The sequence below is a fragment of the Malaya genurostris genome, chromosome 2 (genome assembly GCF_030247185.1).
Source record: "Malaya genurostris strain Urasoe2022 chromosome 2, Malgen_1.1, whole genome shotgun sequence".
Classification (NCBI taxonomy): Eukaryota; Metazoa; Arthropoda; class Insecta; order Diptera; family Culicidae; genus Malaya; species Malaya genurostris.
The window spans coordinates 295,005,814-295,027,112 of NC_080571.1; the positions used below are offsets into that span (position 1 = coordinate 295,005,814).

The window sequence follows — 21,299 nt, forward strand, 5'->3', positions numbered from 1 at the left end:
ATCCACCCCACCCGAATACCCTTTAATCATATTTAAGTTGCGCAAAAAGTATTTATGGTCTACAAAAAATACCGATTCTCGTCAAATTAAATAAATTTTTTCATGCCTCCTGTTGAGAATACTGGCTACGCTCACTCCCCCATAAAAATACCCTTAAAACTCTCTCGAAATAGCAAAAGGCATCAATGCCAAATGTGATAGCAATCCGTTCAGTAGTTCCGGAGTTATGCCGTTTAATCCCCTTTTTACAGGTACTTGCTACATCCACCCCCATATATATCATATCTAAGGTATAGAAAATGTTTGTATGGTCTTCATAAATTATCGATTCTAGTCAAATTTTATGAATTTTTTCATAACTTCTCCTGTTAATGATATTTGCTACACTTCCTCCATTATAAAAATACTTTTATGACTATTTATAAAGAGCAAGGAATACCTCTGCCGTTTTATAACAATTCGTATAGTAGTTCCGGAGTTATACCGTTACAAACATTACACTCCTTTTTTGAGAATTTACTACAACCTCACCCACCCGCCCTCCACCCTTGAATATCCGTATAATATCTCATATCTAAGTTGTGCAAAAAGTATCTATGGTCTTCACAAAGTATCGATTTTCGTCGAATTAGATAATGTTTTAAATAACCCCCTTTGTTAAGGACACTTGCTACGCTCCCTTCCTCCTAAAAAAAATTGTAACCATCTCTAAAGAGCAAGAAGAACATGTGCCAAGTTCGATAGCAATCCGTTAAATAATGTCGGAGTTATGCCATTTCAAACAATACACCCCCTTTTTAAAGACACTTCCATCCCCCATATAATCATATATAAGGTATGCGAAATGTTTCTAAGGTCTTTAAAAAATATCGATTTTCGTCAAGTTAAATACTACTGAGTGATGAGTGCGAGTTACGAGTGAGTTTTTTTGTGCTGTGGTTCTTTTGGACATTTTTAACCGAAAACTGTCCCGTATGACATCAGAATAACTGTTACTTATTTCCTGATAAGAAATCCATAGTAAGAAAGTGGAGTTTAGTGACTTTATGCAAGTGACATTAAAATTGAGAAGAAATAAAATAGGTCGCTAGAGGTATTCTCGTTATCTGACATATCGCCACGCTAGTGCTCTCGTCACTCAATCGAATGAACAAAAATAAAACAGCACTCACTTTTCTCCACTGTCAAAATGGGTAAGAGCAAAGCTTTGTGTGCACCGCGATCGTCTAGTTGCGAAAACAAAACTCAAAACCGATCGAGAGATGACCTTGATAAATCTCATGAAACGGACCTTTCTGCTGATTTGCTGGTGCAAATGAGAAACATGTTCAGTCAATCTAACATTAGAATCGAAAACAAGATTGACACTAGCATTCGTGATCTGAAAAACGAAATCATAACCCTTCGTGATGATGTGCATCGATTCAAAGAGAAGTGTACATACGATATTGGTAAATTAAAGGAATCCATGATAGCAGTTAATAAGGAGATTCTTTACAACAAGGACTCTATAAATCGGAGTGAGAAAAGCAAAGAACTCATACTTACTGGTGTACCATATGATCCATCTGAAGACCTAAGTGAACTTTTGGGAAAAATTGCAAATGTTCTTAAGTACGACACCCCACCTTTAGTCTACACGAAGCGATTGTCCCGTATACCTATCGTCGCGCCGTCTTTTTTTCTTATTCCTTCCATGAATTTCCTTTGTCTCCAATCCTAACGCTATCCTTGTATTATTCCGTCCTAAAAGTATTGAGCAGCACTGAACTCCGTGGATGGATCATCGACTGTTGCTGTTGTTCTGCGAAGCTGTAGTTGCTGATGATGTTATTATTGAACCTGTACATTTGAACCACAATCAAAGAACTAAGCGTAAATAACAAATTACTAAGAATATTATTATTAGTGTTGTAGATGCTCTCTCACTTACATTTGATTCATATTCCCTCTATGCTAAGCCTTTCCATAAGTTCTGCAATATTTTCGTTCGTTTTCATTGTTTTAGATGTCAGCCGATAATACGAATGGTAATGCTCGCGATTATGAAGGCATTTACCATATTCCACGCGCGGTAATGAACGCTGCCTTACGTTCCGATTATCTGAACATTTGTCATATGAACATACAGAGTATATGTGCTCGACAGTTAAGTAAGTTCGACGAATTCAAACATTGCTTCGAAAAGAGCAAAATTGATTTGATATGCTTAACAGAAACCTGGTTAACCGATTGTTAAATACCTAAATAATTAAGAACAAAATGAATTTGAATTTGCATATTAAAATTAAACTTAAATTGAATTTAACAACTAATTTAACGATTATGATACGAATTTAGGGCAACCCTAAAACAATACATCATAGATCATTTGATATTGAATTATATACCCTGTACATTATATACCACAAACTGTTATCATACGAACTGTACTAAAAACTACAGTCTTACTCTACACTAACACAAACGAATACAACTCCAATAAAAAGGACAGACAGCACGTGAATAAAGTCAGTTTTTTATAACTATCTAAGCACAACGAGTAACCTCTTTCGGTTGAGATCCGAAATCCAACCTAACTGAAAATATACAGTCCACACTCTACGTCGAAGGTCGGTCCGCGAATTCGATAAGTTTTCGGGATCGGTTAAAAGTAACTAAATTTTACATGGTCCTTCGAGCCGGATTCCATAGGACTAGCGCTGGAGATTCTAATCGCCGTGAAACGTGATCAAAGAGAGTTTTTCAATTCGATCACGTGTTTTGTAGCCGTCGTGATGAGTAATCTACCCAATTGGTCGTGATAAGTGTAATATCACATCTCGGAGTACACGCAAACCCTTCAGTCGCTTAATCATTAAAGGGCGCATAGTGTAAATTAATCATTAAAAGGCGCATAGTGTAATCATTAAAAGGCGCATAGTGTGTTGGTCATAAGACACCGTATAGTTATAAAAGCGTACAGTGCCCGATTCGTTCTCGTTTGTGCTTTCAGTTGACCGTGAACAAAGCCATTGTTGGTCAGTTATTGTTACTTGTGATCGAAACTGTCATTGTTCTTCCGAAGGGAAAGAAAGATGAAGAATGTGTGACGAGTCAAATTGTTCATCTTACGCTATGATTGCTGATCATCAAGATCGGAATTAATTTTCGCTGTGTGGACAGCAAACTGATCATCACCTTCGCGCGTTCCAGTTCAGACGCCCGGTGGCTGTAAGGACAGTCATCACCGGCTACCCAGAGGATCGCTAGAGGTAACCAGAGCGCGTAAGAAAATACTGCCTATTAATTCCTTGCACACGACAGTGCGCGTCAGATCGGTAGTGCCATTCCACGAATTGGCCCGTGAAGGAGCTACTTGTCGGAAAATTCGAAGTACCGTTATCGTGTCGGTTGAGTCAATCCGCGAGTTGATCCGAGAAGGAAAATCGTACGTTTCGTACCGGTTCGCGAAGTGTCACGTAAATCGCGAAAATGTTGAAGGACGAGTTAGTGAGTAGTGAGCAGGAGGTCGAGTTTTTGAAAAAGCATAATGAACATTTACTAGAAGTGCTAGCGCAGTTAATGCAAGGCGCAAAGGATGCGAAAAATGGGAAAAATATGGAACTGATAGAAACGTGGTCGGAGAGGTTAGAAGAGATTGCTAAGGAGTATCGGCGTATAGTTTGTGTTTTAGAAGCTGTACATGGTGGATGTTTTAAAGATGAACGTGCAGATTTCGAGAATAAATATTGCGCACTTCGAGCATTTTACGCGAAGCAAATGAAAGAAAGCCAACACAATAGTACTCCTATAGTGCAAGCGCGACACACTAGTCATATTCGTTACCCTGAATTAAGCTTACCTCGATTTTCAGGAAAATTTGAGGATTGGTGCGTGTTTAGAGATGCTTTTGAATCTGCTATCGGAAATCGTGAAGAAATGTCTAACTTTGATAAATTTCAATATTTAAGAGGACTTGTTCATGGCGAAGCAGCGAGAATTATCGAGTCTATTTCGGTTTGTGATGAAGGGTATAACGATGCATGGCGGGCATTAAAATTGAGATATGAAAACAAACGTCAGTTAATTCGGTGTCATATTAAGGCTTTGTATGATATTCCCGCTATGAAGAAGGAAAGTGCGGATGAGCTATTGGTACTTGTGGATAAATTTGAGCAGCACATTTCAGTTTTGAGACGCTTGGGTGAAACTACGGATGCTTGGAGTTCGCTATTAATCTACCAATTGTCTATTCGTTTGGATTCACGCACGCTGCGGGAATGGGAAAGCTATTGCGCTCGTCTCGATTCAGATAATGTTGCTGCCATACTCGGAGGAACTGCTGATCCACTGTTCGATGATTGCGATGATGAGATACCTCAGTACGTTTCGATGGTGAATTTTTTGCAGAACTATGCTAGAGTTCTTCAGTCTGTTGGACCCATCACCGTCACTGGTCGAGATCGTGACATGAAGTTGAGACAACCAGTGAAGTTCGGTGCTCATATTAGTTATTCATCAGGTAAACAAAATCACCAGAGCACACGAAAATGCGAAAAATGTAACCAGGATCATCTTCTCTATCAGTGTCCGGAATTTCAAAAGATGCCAGATCAACAGAGATTGGAGTTTGTAAGGTCCAAGAAACTTTGCCTCAATTGTCTTCGTAATGTCGATCACTTTGCTAAAACTTGCCCGTGGAAAACTTGCAACCGATGTCCTCGGAAACACCACACCCTTCTCCACGGAGCACAATTTACACAGCAGACCCACTCTGCTACCCAGCAAAATGAACCAGCACCACTCGTCGCTCATCAATCTACTGTAATAAACGCGTCGCAACGCTTACCTGCTGCTTTACAACAACCATTGTCAGCTCAATCGCAATTATTTCAACCGCCAATAACAATGAAAACCTCTCTCTCTACACAAACAGTCGGGGTCCCAGAACATTTTCAATACGCCACGGTGGCTTGTGACAAGAATGATCAATCGAACACAATAATTCTTCCCACCGCTTTAGTACAGATCGAAGACTTTCATGGACGCAAGGTTGTCGCCCGATGCTTGTTGGATTCGGGATCACAGAGTCACTTTATAACTACCTCGCTTTGTAAAAAATTAAATCTGCCTTGCTCAAGAATATCATCCCCTATTCTGGTTTGTGGTATCGGTCAAACCTCCACGAAACCTACACACTACACTACCGCAAAGATATCATCCAGAGTATCTCCATATATTGTGGAACCACGTTTATTGATCTTGCCGCACTTAGCCATTACCCTTCCGGCATCTACAATAAATATTCGAGACTGGAATGTTCCTGAACAAGTACAGTTGGCTGATCCCACATTCCACGTGTCACATCAAATTGATCTCATTCTAGGAGCTGAATATTTCTTCAATACATTGCGGTATGGACGCATTCAATTAGGTGAGTACCTTCCGGTACTACAAAATTCTGCACTCGGGTGGATTGTCTCCGGAGCTTGTGTTATTCAAGATCACGATCACACCGATCCACGGTCCTGTTTTTCAAGCAACACCATACGTCTAGAAGAACTAGTACAAAGGTTTTGGGAGCTAGAAACGGTTAGAGACTCAAAGTGTTGGTCCACGATCGATCGGATTTGTGAAGAACATTTTACGGTTAATACTTCACGTACCACAGAAGGGCGTTATGTGGTAAAATTGCCAAAACGTGAAGAGTTGATTCCACTGTTAGACGATAATAAATATCAGGCAACAAGACGATTTCTCTCTTTGGAACGATCTTTGCAACAAGATCCTCAAAAAAAGGCAATGTATAAGAACTTCATCGATCAATACATTTCTCTAGGTCATATGCGCGAGGTCACTATAGAAGAGCTTAACGATCGGCCGCAGTTTATCCTCCCGCATCACGGAGTGTTGAAGCTTGATAGCAATACCACAAAACTCAGAACAGTATTTGATGCGTCGTGTAAATCCCGCGCTGGATTGTCACTGAACGATATCTTGTTACCAGGACCTACAATTCAGGATACGCTTGTTTCACACGTACTACGGTTTCGGACCTATAAATTTGTTGTATCTGCAGATATCGAGAAGATGTTCAGGCAAGTGTTAGTGCACCCATCTGATCAACCGTTACAACGCATTTTTTGGCGAGACGATCCTCAACAACATTTGAAAATGTACCAGTTACAAACCGTTACGTATGGACTTAACAATTCCCCATTTCTAGCCACACGTGTGCTGTTACAATTGGCCAAGGACGAGGAATCTAATTTTCCCCAGGCAGCTCACATAGCTAAGACAGACTTTTACGTCGATAATCTTCTCACCGGCTCGAACGATATTTTCGATCTTCAAAAAATATGTCAGCAGATGATTGGTTTGCTCAACGCGGGTGGTTTTCCACTTCGACAGTGGTCATCTAATAGTCAATCAGTTTTGGACGTCATCCCAGAAAACCTTCGTGAAACACGTACGTTATTAGAATTGGATCGAGATTCATCTATCACTGCTCTCGGGTTACGCTGGGAACCAGCCGCAGATACGCTTTCATTCAAGTCACCGAAATGGAAACCAAACCAACCACTAACAAAACGGACAGTGTTATCGCAGATGAGCAGTCTCTTTGACCCCCTCGGTCTGGTTGGCCCAACAGTAGTTCGTGCAAAAATCGTTATGCAGACATTGTGGAAACATCATTTAGATTGGGACACACCGTTACCAGCTAAGTACCAAGAGGAATGGAGTAAATACCAACAAGAGATACCGTGCTTAGGCCGTCTTCGAGTACCACGAACTGTAATATTACATCCACATTGTCAACTCCAGATTCATGGATTTTGTGACGCCTCTGAACAGGCATACGGTGCGTGTATTTACATGAGGTCAGTTGATACTTTCGGGCAGTGTTCTGTACAACTATTAACAGCAAAATCTCGTGTAGCTCCAGTTGACAGCAAGTCGATCCCACGATTAGAACTTTCTGCAGCGCTTCTTCTATCGCATCTCCTCGTTCAAGTCACCTCTAGTACAAAAATCTCCGCACCAACCTATTTGTGGACAGATTCCACTGTCGTTTTAAGTTGGATTTCAGCAACACCCTCAACTTGGAAAACCTTTGTGGCCAACAGAGTCGCTGAGATTCAAGAACACACTGCACTTGCTATTTGGAACCACGTACCGTCCGAGGACAACCCTGCTGATTTATTATCCAGAGGCATGAACCTGCAAAATCTTATCAATAACTCCCTGTGGTGGCATGGACCAGCATGGTTGAACAACGTGAATAATTATTGGCCAGAGAATCCTATTTCTAGAAAACAATATGCTGATGTCCCAGAGCATCGAAAGCTCGTGTCATTGGCAGTTACTACGCATCCAGAAGATATAATCAATCGTTACTCGACTCTTAATCGTTTGGTCCGTATCTGCGCGTTGTGGCACCGTTTTCGTGATAATACGCGACGGAATGTAAATGATCGCGCTACCGGTTCGATAACCTCCGCGGAATACGATCGCGCGCTTATCGGTCTCGTTCGTCGTGTGCAAGAAGAACACTTCTTTGAAGAATTCAGGCAGCTTGAACGGAAACAAAAATTGCACCCAAAATCGAAGCTGAGGTTCCTGAATCCGCAACTCGTCGATGGCTTTATCCGAGTTGGCGGCCGGTTGACTCATTCTGCTCTTACAGTGGACGAGAAGCACCCTTTCGTTCTTCCAGCAAACCATCATCTCACCACTCTCATCGCCAGACATAATCATGAGCAAACTATGCATGGTGGCCCCAATCTGCTGCTATCAACGATCCGCCAAAGGTTTTGGCCTCTTAGGGGACGAGAGCTGGCCCGCTCAATCGTACACCGCTGTGTTACTTGCGTCCGTGCTCGCCCTCGATCAATGGAACAGTTAATGGGCGATCTGCCTCCAGTACGAGTTAACAAAGCCTTTCCTTTCGAGAATGTAGGCGTCGACTTCGCAGGACCTGTTTTCCTGAAACCACCGAGTAGGAAGGCAGCCCCCTTAAAGGCGTACGTAGCGGTATATGTATGCCTTGCTGTGAAGGCAGTCCATTTAGACCTCGTTCCAGACATGACGACAAATGGATTCATAGCCAGTCTGCATCGTTTCACTGGTAGGCGTGGAAAGCCTAGCATGATATACTGTGACAACGGTCGCAATTTCGTTGGTGCTCATAGAGAACTGAACGAGTTACGTAATCTGTTCCTGACGCAACGCCATAAGGATGTCGTTGCTAACGAAACCACCTCGAACGGTATTCTCTTCCGTTTCATCGCTCCGCGCTCTCCATCGTTGGGTGGAATATGGGAAGCAGCAGTTAAATCCATGAAACTTCATCTCCGTCGTATCATGGGAAATGCCATGCTAACTGAAACTGAATTCACAACTGCGCTTATTCAAGTGGAATCTATTCTTAACTCTCGTCCAATCACTCCCATGTCAGAGGACCCACAGGATTTACAACCGCTGACGCCAGGACATTTCCTGGTCGGTAAGCCACTAAATGCTATACCCGAACCAGACCTCAGTGAGATTCCCGAAAGTCGTCTTTCTCGCTGGCAACGCGTCCAAAGCCTCATTCAGCACTTTTGGAAACGCTGGCACCACGAATATCTCAACACGCTGGAAAATCGGTATCGATGGACAGAAAAAACATCCAATTTGGTACAGAATGCTATTGTTCTGCTACGAGAGGAGAACCTTCCCCCACAGAAATGGGCAATCGGCAGAGTCGTTGACGTTCAACCCGGCGTTGACGGACTAGTTCGGTTGGTATCAGTGAGGACCAGTAGCGGAATCACACAGAGAGCAGTAAACAAATTATGTCTACTACCAGTTGAAGTAGATTCCAGTCTTTTAATCCAGTAAACTTATAGTGATACGGTTCGTCCGCAGAAGAAAAACAATTCATTTTGGCGGCCGGGATGTTAAATACCTAAATAATTAAGAACAAAATGAATTTGAATTTGCATATTAAAATTAAACTTAAATTGAATTTAACAACTAATTTAACGATTATGATACGAATTTAGGGCAACCCTAAAACAATACATCATAGATCATTTGATATTGAATTATATACCCTGTACATTATATACCACAAACTGTTATCATACGAACTGTACTAAAAACTACAGTCTTACTCTACACTAACACAAACGAATACAACTCCAATAAAAAGGACAGACAGCACGTGAATAAAGTCAGTTTTTTATAACTATCTAAGCACAACGAGTAACCTCTTTCGGTTGAGATCCGAAATCCAACCTAACTGAAAATATACAGTCCACACTCTACGTCGAAGGTCGGTCCGCGAATTCGATAAGTTTTCGGGATCGGTTAAAAGTAACTAAATTTTACACCGATAGTGTATCAGATGAAATAATAGCGCTCGCGGATTATAAATTGCTTAGAAGTGACCGCAGTTATGCTCGTGGGGGAGGTGTATGTCTGTACTACAAGAGTGACTTAAGCTGTAGAGTTATAGCCACGTCTAGATGTGTTGACGTAAGTGGAAGCATAGATTATCCAGAATATTTGTTTGTTGAAATTAAATCACAAAACGAGTCGTTTTTGCTAGGTATAATATATAATCCTCCAAGGTCAGATTGCTCATCTGCTCTTTTCGATTTATTGTCTGAGCTGTCACTATCGTCTCGTAATTTAGTTCTGATTGGTGATTTCAATACTGATTTCAATCTATCAATTCCCAAGACGCGAAGATTTAAGAATGTGATAAGCAGTTTTGGATTAGAATGTGTGAATCAAGTACCCACTCATTACTTCAATGGTGGGAGTTCGCTGATTGATCTTCTACTTACAAGCAACTCAAACTTTGTTTTAAATTTCAACCAAGTAGCTGTGCCCGGGTTTTCAAAACATGATACAATTTTTGCCTCCTTAAATTTCTCGCGTTCAACTGAACCAATCCAACGTTTTTACAGAAATTATGCACAAATAGATTCCATCTCTCTCTTGAACGCAATAAATTCTATCGATTGGACATTACTGTACAATATAAGCGACCCTGATGTGGCACTGGATTTCTTCAATCTTCGTGTGGTAGAGCTATATGAATCTTTTGTTCCTCTATACCCGCATGTGACAGAGCACAAAAAAAAATCTATGGTTCAACAGTAATATTCTATCGGCGATGATCGATAGAGATACCGCGTATCGTTTATGGATAACAAGTAGAAGTCCGGAAGATCATTTTCAGTACAAACAACTCCGTAATCGCGTATCCCATTTAGTCAATAGTGCGAAATGTAGCTATTTTTCCAGCGTGCTAGATAATTCCAACTCCAGTAGAGAACTTTGGAAAAACCTTAAGCTTTTAAATGTTACTAGTAACACTAAAGGTTCACTGCAATTCGAAAACACATGTGATGAAATTAATGATTTTTTTAGCAATAATTTTTCATGTGACCCTATTGCTTCGTCGCCTGCACTCCACAACCCGAACGGATTCAATTTTACATCAATAAGTTCAGCTGAAATCATATTAGCTATCGACAGCATTAAATCGAATGCTGTGGGCTTAGATGGAATTCCAATAAAATTTATTAAATGGATATTGCCTTGCATCATTCAGCCTATAGCATATATATTCAACTTGATTGTGACAGCTTCTAAATTTCCACGAGCTTGGAAAGCGACGAAGATAATACCTATTACGAAAAAGGGTACTCGTACGGGTTTGAACAATCTGCGTCCAATAAGTATTTTATCGGCATTATCTAAAGCATTTGAGAAAGTTATAAAGTCGCAAATTCAAAATTTTATCTCCCATCACAACCTCCTCAATCCTATTCAATCTGGTTTCCGAAAAAAACACAGTACTACAACCGCGTTTCTAAAGGTTCACGATGATATTTGTAAAGTGATCGATAAACAAGGCGTGGCATTTTTATTATTAATAGATTTTTCAAAGGCATTCGATAGGGTTTCACATGTAAAATTGCTTCAAAAACTTTCATCTCACTTTAATTTTTCACATACTGCAGTATCACTAATCAGGTCCTACCTCACTGGTCGCTCACAAGTTGTTTTCATTGATGAACATTACTCTCAACCAGCGAATATTTCATCTGGTGTTCCCCAGGGTTCTATCTTGGGTCCGATATTGTTCTCGATATTTATTAATGACCTTCCTTCTGTATTGAAATTTTGTAAAATACATATGTTCGCCGACGATGTTCAGTTGTATTTATGCTCTACTGAATTGACGATTCTCGGAATGGCTGAGTTAATCAATGCTGATTTGCTTAATGTTCATGCATGGTCAGAACAAAATCTTCTTCCTATCAACTCTTCGAAATCGAAAATCTTATTTGTAACAAGGTCTCGACGTCCAGCTGTCCTACCGCGAATCATACTAGGAACTACTAATATTGAATACGTTGATAACATTTGTATTCTCGGTTTCAAAATTCAATGTGATTTTGACTGGGACAGTCACGTCAACTTACAATGTGGTAAAATTTATAATGCATTACGGCATCTAAAATTAACGTCAAATTTGTTACCGATTGAAACTAAACGAAAAATTTTTAAATCTCTGCTATACCCTCATTTCATGTACGGAGCCGAATTTTTATTGAACGCTTCCTCTAGATCGCTAAATAGGTTGAAGATTGCCTTGAATTGTTGTGTGAGATGGATTTTCAATCTGTTTCGTTTCGCAAGAGTAACCCACCTACAGAGTGAACTGCTTGGTTGTTCCTTCAATGCATTTTATAAATCTCGAGCCTGTATAACATTGTTTAAAATAATTAACACACGTAATCCAGGGTATCTGTTCGATAAATTACAAGTGTCCCACAGTAACCGCACCAGGAATTTTAATTTACCCCAATATCGTACATCTCATTATGGGAATACCTTTTTCATACGAGCCATTGTCCAATGGAATCAGTTACCTGCTCAGATAAAGAGCAATCGCTCCTTTCATAAATTTCGAACAGAATGTATGAATTGGTTTAATAGAGGGAATTAATACGTCATAGTAGTTTAGAATATAGTTAGTGATAGTTGTTATGAAAAATCACCTGAATTGAAACCGATTGTGGAAATTTAAAAGGACTTATCCTTACTTCACGAGTATTATGAATAAATAAATAAATAAATAAATAAATAAATGATTTTTTTATAACCCTACTGTTGATAGCACTTGCTACGCTCCCTCCCCCATAAAAATATTCTTATAACTAACTCTAAAGAGCAATAAGTATATGTGTCAGGTTCAATAATAATCCATACGGTACTTTCGGAGTTATGGCGTTACAAACATTACACCCCCCTATTTAAAGACACTTGCTACATCCACCCCCATATAGTACCTTAGGTATGCAAAATGATTCTATGGTCTGCAAAACGTATCAATTCTCGTCAAGTTATATGAATTATTTGTTGAACACCGCCCCCCTCCTCTTTTGATGACACTTACTACCCTCTCTCCCCCTGGAAATATTCGTATAACCATCTCTGAAGAACAAAAAGCACATGTGCCAGGTTTGATAGCAATCCGTTAAGTAGTTCCGGAGTTATGCCATTACAAACATTACACCCTCCTTTTTAAAGGCACTTGCTACATCCACCCTCCATATAACCGTATCTAATACATGCGAAACATCTCTATGGTCTTAAAAAAACTTCGATTCTTGTCAAATTAGACAATTTTTTTCATCACCCCTTTCTGTTAAGGACACTTACTATGCCCTTTCCCTCATTATAATATTCTTATGACCTTCACAGAAAAGCAAGAAGTATCTGTGCCAAGTTTGGTGGCAATCCGTTCAGTAGTTTCGGAGTTACGACGTTTTAAACATTACACCCCCCTTTTTAAATGCACTTGCTACATCCACCCCCGTATCGTCATATTTAAGGTATGCAAAATGCTTCTATGGTATTAAAAACGTATCGATTTTTGTCAAGTTCTATGAATTTGTTCATGATCCCCTAAATTTAATCTAAATTTACAATTCTTTGTCGTGAATACGACTTACTTTACTATGGGGCGCCTTCTCAAAATTTACCCTCTGAGAGAGTGATAAGTTTTTGATCGTGAATATCTCTTGTTGTATCTGACGAATCAACATAATTCTTGCTACATGCCATCGGAAATATGATCACAATTTTATGATAAAATTTTCAGTTGTGTAACATATTCTTAAATAGTACAAAATTAAACTTTTCTGAAATGATTGGTATAAACGAGTATCAAAGGGGATAATCCATAAGGCACGTTTGCCTTTCTCGCATTTTCAGAGCTCCTAGCCCAGTGATCTGTGAAAGGATTTATATAATCTAACTACCAATAGAATCGAAATTTTTCAACTTAAACGTGGATAGCAACAGCATTGAAGTATTTCAATAGTATACTATTGAAAAATCTGTCATTTGACCCATGTCAACACTAGCCTATCAGAACGCGTTCTGAGGAAGAGAACAAAATATCTGCTGCTGTACAGCAAATCGTTCGAGAAAAATATTCCGAACAGTGCTTAATATCGTAGTGAGTTCCACAATTTGGTCCTTCTGAAAGGCAGGAATGCATCCCGTACAGAATCCTGATACACCCAAACCTCCGTTTACGAACACTTTTTATACGTTACCTCTTTTTACGTACCTCTTTTTACGAACCAAATCCCAAATAACGTAATCTTTTTTTACGAACCAAATCCCAAATAACGTAAACTTTTTTTACGAACCTACTTCGTAAAAAGAGGTTTTGTCATTCATCGGAAGCGATTTCCGACTCCATGGAAACTACTACAATATGGGTATCTTTGGAACGGGCTTAAAGAGTAGATTCCGGAAAATGATGTTTGAGGTATTTTGGAAATCCAAGATGGCGACTTCCGGTTGATTGATATTCCTCGAAAACCCTTGCAATATGGGTATTTTCGGAACGTAATTGATGAGTAGATGTCAGAGAACGATGTTTGAGGAAGTTTTGAAATTCAAGATGACGACTTCCGGTTTGTTGATATTCCTCGAAAACCCTTACAATATGGGTATTTTCGGAACGGGATTAATGAGTAAATGCCGGAAAACGATATTTGAGGTGGTTCTTAAATCCAGGATGGCGACTTCCGGTTGATTGATATTATTTGAAAACCATTGCAATATGGGTATTTTCGGAACGGAATTGATGATTAGATGTCGGAAAATGATGTTTGAAGTGGTTCTGAAATCCAAGATGGCGACTTCCGGTTTGTTGATATTCCTTGAAAACCCATACAATATGGGTGCCCTAGCACAAAATTTGGCTAACCCCTAAATAACATATTGTAAGGGTTTACAAGGAATGTCAACAAACCGGAAGTCGCCATCTTGAATTTCAAAACTACCTCAAACATCGTTTTCTGACGTCTACTCATCGATTCCGTTCCGAAAATATCCATACTGTAAGGGTTTTCAAGGAATATCAACAAACCGGAAGTCGCCATCTTGAATTTCAAAACTACCTCAAACATCGTTTTTTGACATCTACTCATCAATTCCGTTCCTAAAATATCCATATTGTTAGGGTTTTCAAGGAATATCAACAAACCGGAAGTCGCCATCTTGAATTTCAAAACTACCTCAAACATCGTTTTTTGACATCTACTCATCAATCCCGTTCCGAAAATATCCATATTGTAAGGGTTTTCAAGAAATATCAACAAACCGGAAGTCGCCATCTTGGATTTCAGAACTACTTCAAACATCGTTTTCCGACATCTAATCATCAATTCCGTTCCGAATATACCCATATTGTTAGGGGTTTGAGGCAATCTCAATAAACCGGAAGCCGCCATCTTGGATTTTGAAACGAGCCCAAACATCATTTTCTTGCACTTACTCTTCACTTCCGTTCCGAAAATAAACATATGATGCGCGGTTTCCACAATAATCACACAAAACTTTTTTTACGAAGTAAATTCCAAATAACGTAAACTTTTTTTACGAACCAAATCCCAAATAACGTAAACTTTTTTACGAACCAAATCCCAAATAACGTAAACTTTTTTTACGAACTACCTCTTTTTACGAACCCCCGTTTAGTTCGTGAATGGAGGTTTCGGTGTAGTTTCTTTCAATGAAATGCGAATCCAAAACGAAAAAATCGACATTAAAATTCTGTATGCGGCTATTTTTATAGCCGTTAGGACCGCCCATTAGTGAAAAAGCTACAAACGAAATCACGTAAAAAGAAACCTCTTAACAAAAATTGGATCAGTTTGGATTCTATCGCCACTGCTAGCAGATGTAGGTATTGTGCGTCGTTAGCAAAGCTAGTTTCGCTTCCGATAAGAGCGATTACGTCACAGCTGCCAGTTGTTTGCATTGGTGAAAAAACAACGAAAAGAGGACAACGTTGGAGAGCATTACACAAAATCAGCCGTTCTAATGACTCTAAAAGTTTTCTAAAGAACTATTAGGATTTGTTGTTCGCAAATCGTAAGGAAATATCCTCAGTTTAGTGCAAATCTAGAACTGTTTGATTAGATTTGTGCATTTTTCGCTGTTTGAAATTCACAGTAATCGAGGTCAAGTGAAGCCTTCTTTGTTTTTGCGAAAAATGTGAAAAAGGGGAATGCTTGGATAATTCATACAATTGATCAACTAATCGATATTCGGAAGTGTTAAGGAACATGTTTTCGCATTCACGACATCCAGTTATGTCTCTTATATTACCCACCCGTCCGTGAATACTTTTCGTTCATATCTGAATTTTCGAATCACATCTCTGTAAACTCTCTGTCAGAACATGACATTTTGGAGCCACTGAAAACACCTCAAAGGACCTGGACCTCATGGAATACCACCTATACTTGCAGAAGAACACTTCAATTTATCACTAAAAGTATGTAATATTTCCTAAATCATGGAAATCATCTTTTCTTGTGCCCATATTCAAATCAGGCTCAAAACCTGATGTCCGTAACTACCTTGGTATAGCCATTATATCAAGCATTCCTAAATTAATTTAAAATATTGTGAACGAAAAACTTTTCCTACAACTGAAAAATGTAATAACAAACTGCTGTTTAGCATGGATTTTTTAAAGGTCGCTCAACCACAACAAATCTTCTAGAATTTATCACTTTCACTCTAAAAGCCATGGATTCTGGCAACCACGTAGAAACTCTATATACCGACTTTAGTAAAACTTTCGACCGTATCGACATACCAATACTATTATACAAACTGCAGAAATATGGCATAGAACACAATCTCCCACAGTGGCTCGAAACATTTTTTACCGAAACGTGAACAAGTAGTTCGCATTCAAAACATTCTTTCTGAACCAATTGATGTAACACCAGGGCTCTTATCTAGGGCCGCTTCTTTTCATACTGCATGTAAACGACATTTCCTTCATACTCAAATATCTAAAAGTGACTTGCTAGTCGAAATGTTAAGGAATGGAAATGCTTCGAAAGTATTAATCTTTCCACTCTGAAATTTTGCTAGGATTTGAGTCAAACCCCTAAGGCTTGCTTTTTACACGAAAAAAAAAACAAAAATATCTTCAATCAGATTTTTTTAATTTGGTTTTTCCGTTTATAAATTTTAATTTTTTCATTGAATGAACAATAAGGTTGGTTTTTTAAAAGACGCACGTTTCATGTCTTGGACAAATTTTTGTATCTTTATTAGAGGCTTCAAAATAGGCTGTTTAAAAAAGGCTCTTTTTATGATCGCGGGCCGAAAAAAGGTGGAAAACAAAATTTTGATGGCTGACTTAGTGTGTAACTTGTAATTGTAACTTTATATATTCAATTTCCTCCTCCAAATATGCCAGTGAAATAAGATATAAATCTATAAACTATTTTTATCTGTGTAAAAAATCAAGTGGGGGATATTGAAAAATATACACCGAAAACAAATTCGATAATTTTTCAAGATTTGGAGAATTTTATGAACAACTAAACTTGAAATCACGCTTCTATTATTATATATTAATAACAATATCGCATCTCATCCGATACAGTCGCAAATCGTTTAAGGTCGAGACAACAGAAACAAAGACAATACAGTGTAGTGAACAATAGAGTGCACGAAATGGGCAAATACGATTTAACAAAGCCTGAAACTTGGCCTACAAGGCCAAATTCAATTTGTATTGATTTCAAGCGCTGCAAAGTTAGACTAGCAGCAAACGAAATTGAAATCTTGCTTAAGGAACGAATGCATCTAAACGTTAATGATGTAAGTGAGATTCAATTCAACAAGGCAACATTATGTTCAAACGTTCGCTTCGGTTAACAACGAGATGCATAGTGTTGATCATGATAATGTTAAATATAAAATCCCTGTGTACATGGTGGACAATGCAATAGAAGTACGCGTGCATGACTTTCCCCCGCATGTGATGGGTTCGTTCGGGTAAGTATGTCGCAGTACGGTGAAGCTCTTTTCACCGAAAGGGAAGTATGGCGGAATTTTTTTCCGGGTGTCCGGAATGGCGTCCGAGTTGTGCGTATGCAACTACGTAAAGCAATTCCATCTTACATCATTTGTTATCACGACGGGATACATCCGTGTAAAGCGCTGATTACGTATGAAAATCAACTGGTTACATGTCAGTTTTGTGAACAACCTGCACACTACGGCAAACCTTGCACTGAAACTGCGAAAACAAACAAAACAAACAAAAACAAGGACAACCGCTCAACAACGGAAACTAGTGAATGCAGTGCTCCTGTTCCAAAAACACCTTCATCATCTAACCAACCAGCAACTGCAACCAATGTACAACAAGGCGCTTCTACAGTAACTAGCAACGAGATCAAGACTGCGAATAACAAGGAAAACGAAAAGAAGACGGAAATCAACAATACCACCGATGCGTCAATGAATGACGAGACGACCCACGAACAAAGTGCCCCTCAATCCTCGCAGGCGGAAAATGGAAGCTCCTCTCCCCGTAGAAAAAAGGTGACAACGAGATCGAATACAAAAAAAAATTTATTTAAAAAAACGGCTCAATCGGCCACGTAAAGCTTGTACGCAAATAGGCCTCAATAAAAATGTCTTTTAAATAAACAATATTTGTTACTTATTCGATAAGAGCTTTTCAAAATAATATTCAATGTCGAAATATCTGGGGAACAGTTACTTTTAGGTGAAATATTATTATAGGAAAATTTATTATCATTGAGCTGTAGAATTTTAGTATTCTAGTGTTCGACTTTTGTACATCAGCAATTGATTCAGACTCAACTTCTCCAACTTTGAAAAGGCACTGATCAAATTAACATCAAACATTTTTTTAATATCAGGTTTAAAATACAAAATATTTCAAGATAAATTTAAAATGCGCTTCTTTTATTTTTCATTTTTCGGTGACTATTTTCAACCTTGAAAAATTATTGAGCTTTCCCCTATTGCGTGTATTTTTTTAAGATTGTTCACTTCATTTCCTACGGCAAAACTATAGACACCATCTTGATCCCATCAATAGTTTTGGAGTTACAATAATTTGAAGAAATTGCACGCCAACATAAATCCGCCATTTTCAAAGGTCAACCTTGAGTCAAATCGGCCTCTTCAACCGTGCAAAACAAATGCTTTGCTATGTTAAAAGCGTATGCCAAGTTATATACAAAACCCTCCCTTTTATAAAAAACTACAAGAATCAGCCCCATGGGGTTGTTCGAGCTATTAATGTGGAACAAGGCAACCAAAATTTCTAATGATCAACATTTTCAATTAATCGTCACACTTTTGAAACCGCAAATGCACGAGAGTCTGCTTAGGGGCTGTCCATAAAAGACGTCACGCCGCAAGGGGGAGGGGGGTGTTTCATAAAACGTGACCTTTTGTGACAGGGGGAAAAAAGGGGGAGGTTTTTGGAATGTGACGTCCAATATTTTCAATGAGCGCATTTTTGAAATACCTAATTATATTACTGCTTTGCCCTATTTCCTGAAAAAATCTCAACAATAAACGTTAACATTCTATAGGAAAACGTGTATTTGTTGATGTAAAAGTTTCTTCTTGTAAATTCGGAAATGAGTGATGCAGGACATCATTTCTGTTGTGATCAGTAAAAGTGCACGGAGGAGCGAGTAAATTAGCGAAATTAAAAATTTTGCCAAATATGAGTAAAAAAGAAAAAAAATGCCTTTAAACGGTTCAACTTAAGTAATGCACTGACAATTTTTTCAGTAATTTGATTTTCTAGTATTGATAATTGTGAATCGCTAAAACGGCCATTAGGAAATCACCCATCGCTGGCACTGCTTGTGAGTCGGATACGTCTTACCTGTTAAACACTCGGTTGGGTAATGATGGCGCTTCGTTGGCTTGCGCCCTGTACGAAGCTGTTAAGTCGACGATGGGAGTGTTCCCAGAAGTGTGGCGAATAGAATGTCGATTCGACCCACACATCCTCCTTCTTCTCCACAAAAAACTAAAAAGAATGTTGGCATATAAGCTTGTAATGGGTACACAAGTAGTATAACAACATTATATCGCTATGAAAAAAACAGGATGTCATGATCTTATCGTTTGACATACTATCCCAAACCGCGAGTAACAAATCATTTTCCATGTATAGCTCGAAGCAGGAAGGTGTATTTTCGATCAAGAAGTTCAACAAGAATTGAAAGAATTGTTATTCAGCAATAATTCAAGATCTTTCCTATTTCAAGTAAGCGACTTTGCTGTAGCCAACGATTTCCTCACAACTTTTGCGATAAACTAAGATTTTCTAACAAAATTCCTACGATTTTCTTACAAAATTTCCCGGCAGATTGTTCGAAGCTTGCTCGGTTACATGCACATATTCCGACAAATAGGATGGAGTTCTTTTTCTTCTCGTTGAGCGTTGGAGATTCTCACCATCGGGGGAAGAGTTCATATGTGACCTAGATTCCTGTTTGCTAGCCGATTCCTGCTTACTAGCTGACTCAAGCGGCCGCCATTCGTGGACCTTTTTTATCTGGGAAACGTGACGACGAAGTTGCTGCCCGTTGGAACCGCAAAGGATAAAACTCCCGTTCCTTTCTTCGGATACGACATATCGTTCAATGCCAAATCTACTGTCACCCTTGGCTCTCGATTGACGTTCGACGATCACCGTATCACCAGGTTTTATTTTGCAGACTTTAGCGCCACGCCGAATATCTTCTCGTTGCTTTGACTGTAATTTTGCTTCTCGATCTCGAGCTTCTAGATCTTTTTCGTTGTGATCAGACTTTCCCCGTTCTAGAAGTGGCAATCCACGCTTGATTTTCCGGCCTGTCATGGCTTCCTCGGGGGGCACCTATGTTATAGTGTGATCTGCAGCGTTATAAGATTGAACTGCAGCTTGCAATTCTTTCTGGTAGTTAGTGCCAGTAGATACTGCGGCACACATGGCCTTGTTTACGACTTTCATAAATCCTTCTACTAAGCCGTTTTGCTGTGGAAAAAATGGCGTAGAAAATAAAACTTGAATGCCTCGTTCAGAGCAATAGCGTGCGTAATCTTCGCCATTGAATGGAGGTCCATTGTCAGACTTTATAGCTCTTGGGAAACCTTCCCTTTCGAAAATTGTTTCAAGAACCGCTCTAGTGTGTTCAAATTTAGTTGACTTTACAGGACGTGCTATAGCAAATCTAGATCTCAAGTCTATCAGCACTAGTATTGAAATGCTACCAAATTTTAAATAAGGCCCATTGAAATCAATTGCGACCGTATCCCAAACAGCTTTGGGTGCGAATGATCTATGCATAGGAGTTGGTCGTTCTGGCTTCCCGGTAATCGCACAAGCAGCGCATGATTTCACCCAATTCTCCGCATCTTTTGCCATTCCTGGCCACCATACTCGTCTTCTTAAAATGCTTTTAAGTTTGGCTTCCAATGGATGTCCAGAGTGAGCTATTTTTAGTGCCTTTTCTCGAAGTTCATGAGGTATCACTGCGCATCCATTTTTAATTAAAATTCCATCTTCATAACATAGATCATGTGCTATAGATTTAAACCTAAGGACAGCTTTCGGCCACTTCTTCATGTCAAGTGAGCAAATTACCAACTGGAGAATGTCGTCTTTCTTTGTTGACTCTCGTATTTCTTCTTCGGTTAGGAACTCGAGGAGCTGTGACTCCGATTGTCGTATTTCCCAAGGGCTTTCTTCTTCATTAAAAGCTTCGTCTTCTCCATCGTACAGCCGCGATGAAGGGTCCGCAATATTCTCATGACCTCTAATATATTCTATGTCATAATCATACGGACTTAGACGTAAAGCCCAACCATCTGCTCGTGTTAAAGCTCTTTTCGATTCCTCGCGTGCCCTTCTAAGAATGAACGCCATCCCTTGAGCG

The 21,299-nt window shown here is 39.3% G+C and overlaps 3 protein-coding genes across 4 annotated transcripts in view; 2 read left to right on the forward strand and 1 right to left on the reverse strand.

Annotated features, from left to right (window-relative positions):
* Nucleotides 1–21,299, reverse strand: part of LOC131430642 (protein tiptop) — a 1,048,630-nt gene that overhangs the window by 761,987 nt on the left and 265,344 nt on the right. The gene's annotated exons all lie outside the window — the stretch shown is intronic.
* On the forward strand, nt 4,108–6,862 carry LOC131429278 (uncharacterized). The gene is made up of 2 exons (XM_058593328.1): nt 4,108–6,746; nt 6,808–6,862. The coding sequence occupies exons 1-2, from the start codon at nt 4,108–4,110 to the stop codon at nt 6,860–6,862; spliced, it is 2,694 nt and encodes an 897-aa protein (XP_058449311.1).
* Nucleotides 7,750–8,865, forward strand: LOC131429279 (uncharacterized). Its single transcript, XM_058593329.1, has one exon. It carries the CDS (start codon nt 7,750–7,752, stop codon nt 8,863–8,865), a length of 1,116 nt encoding a protein of 371 aa, XP_058449312.1.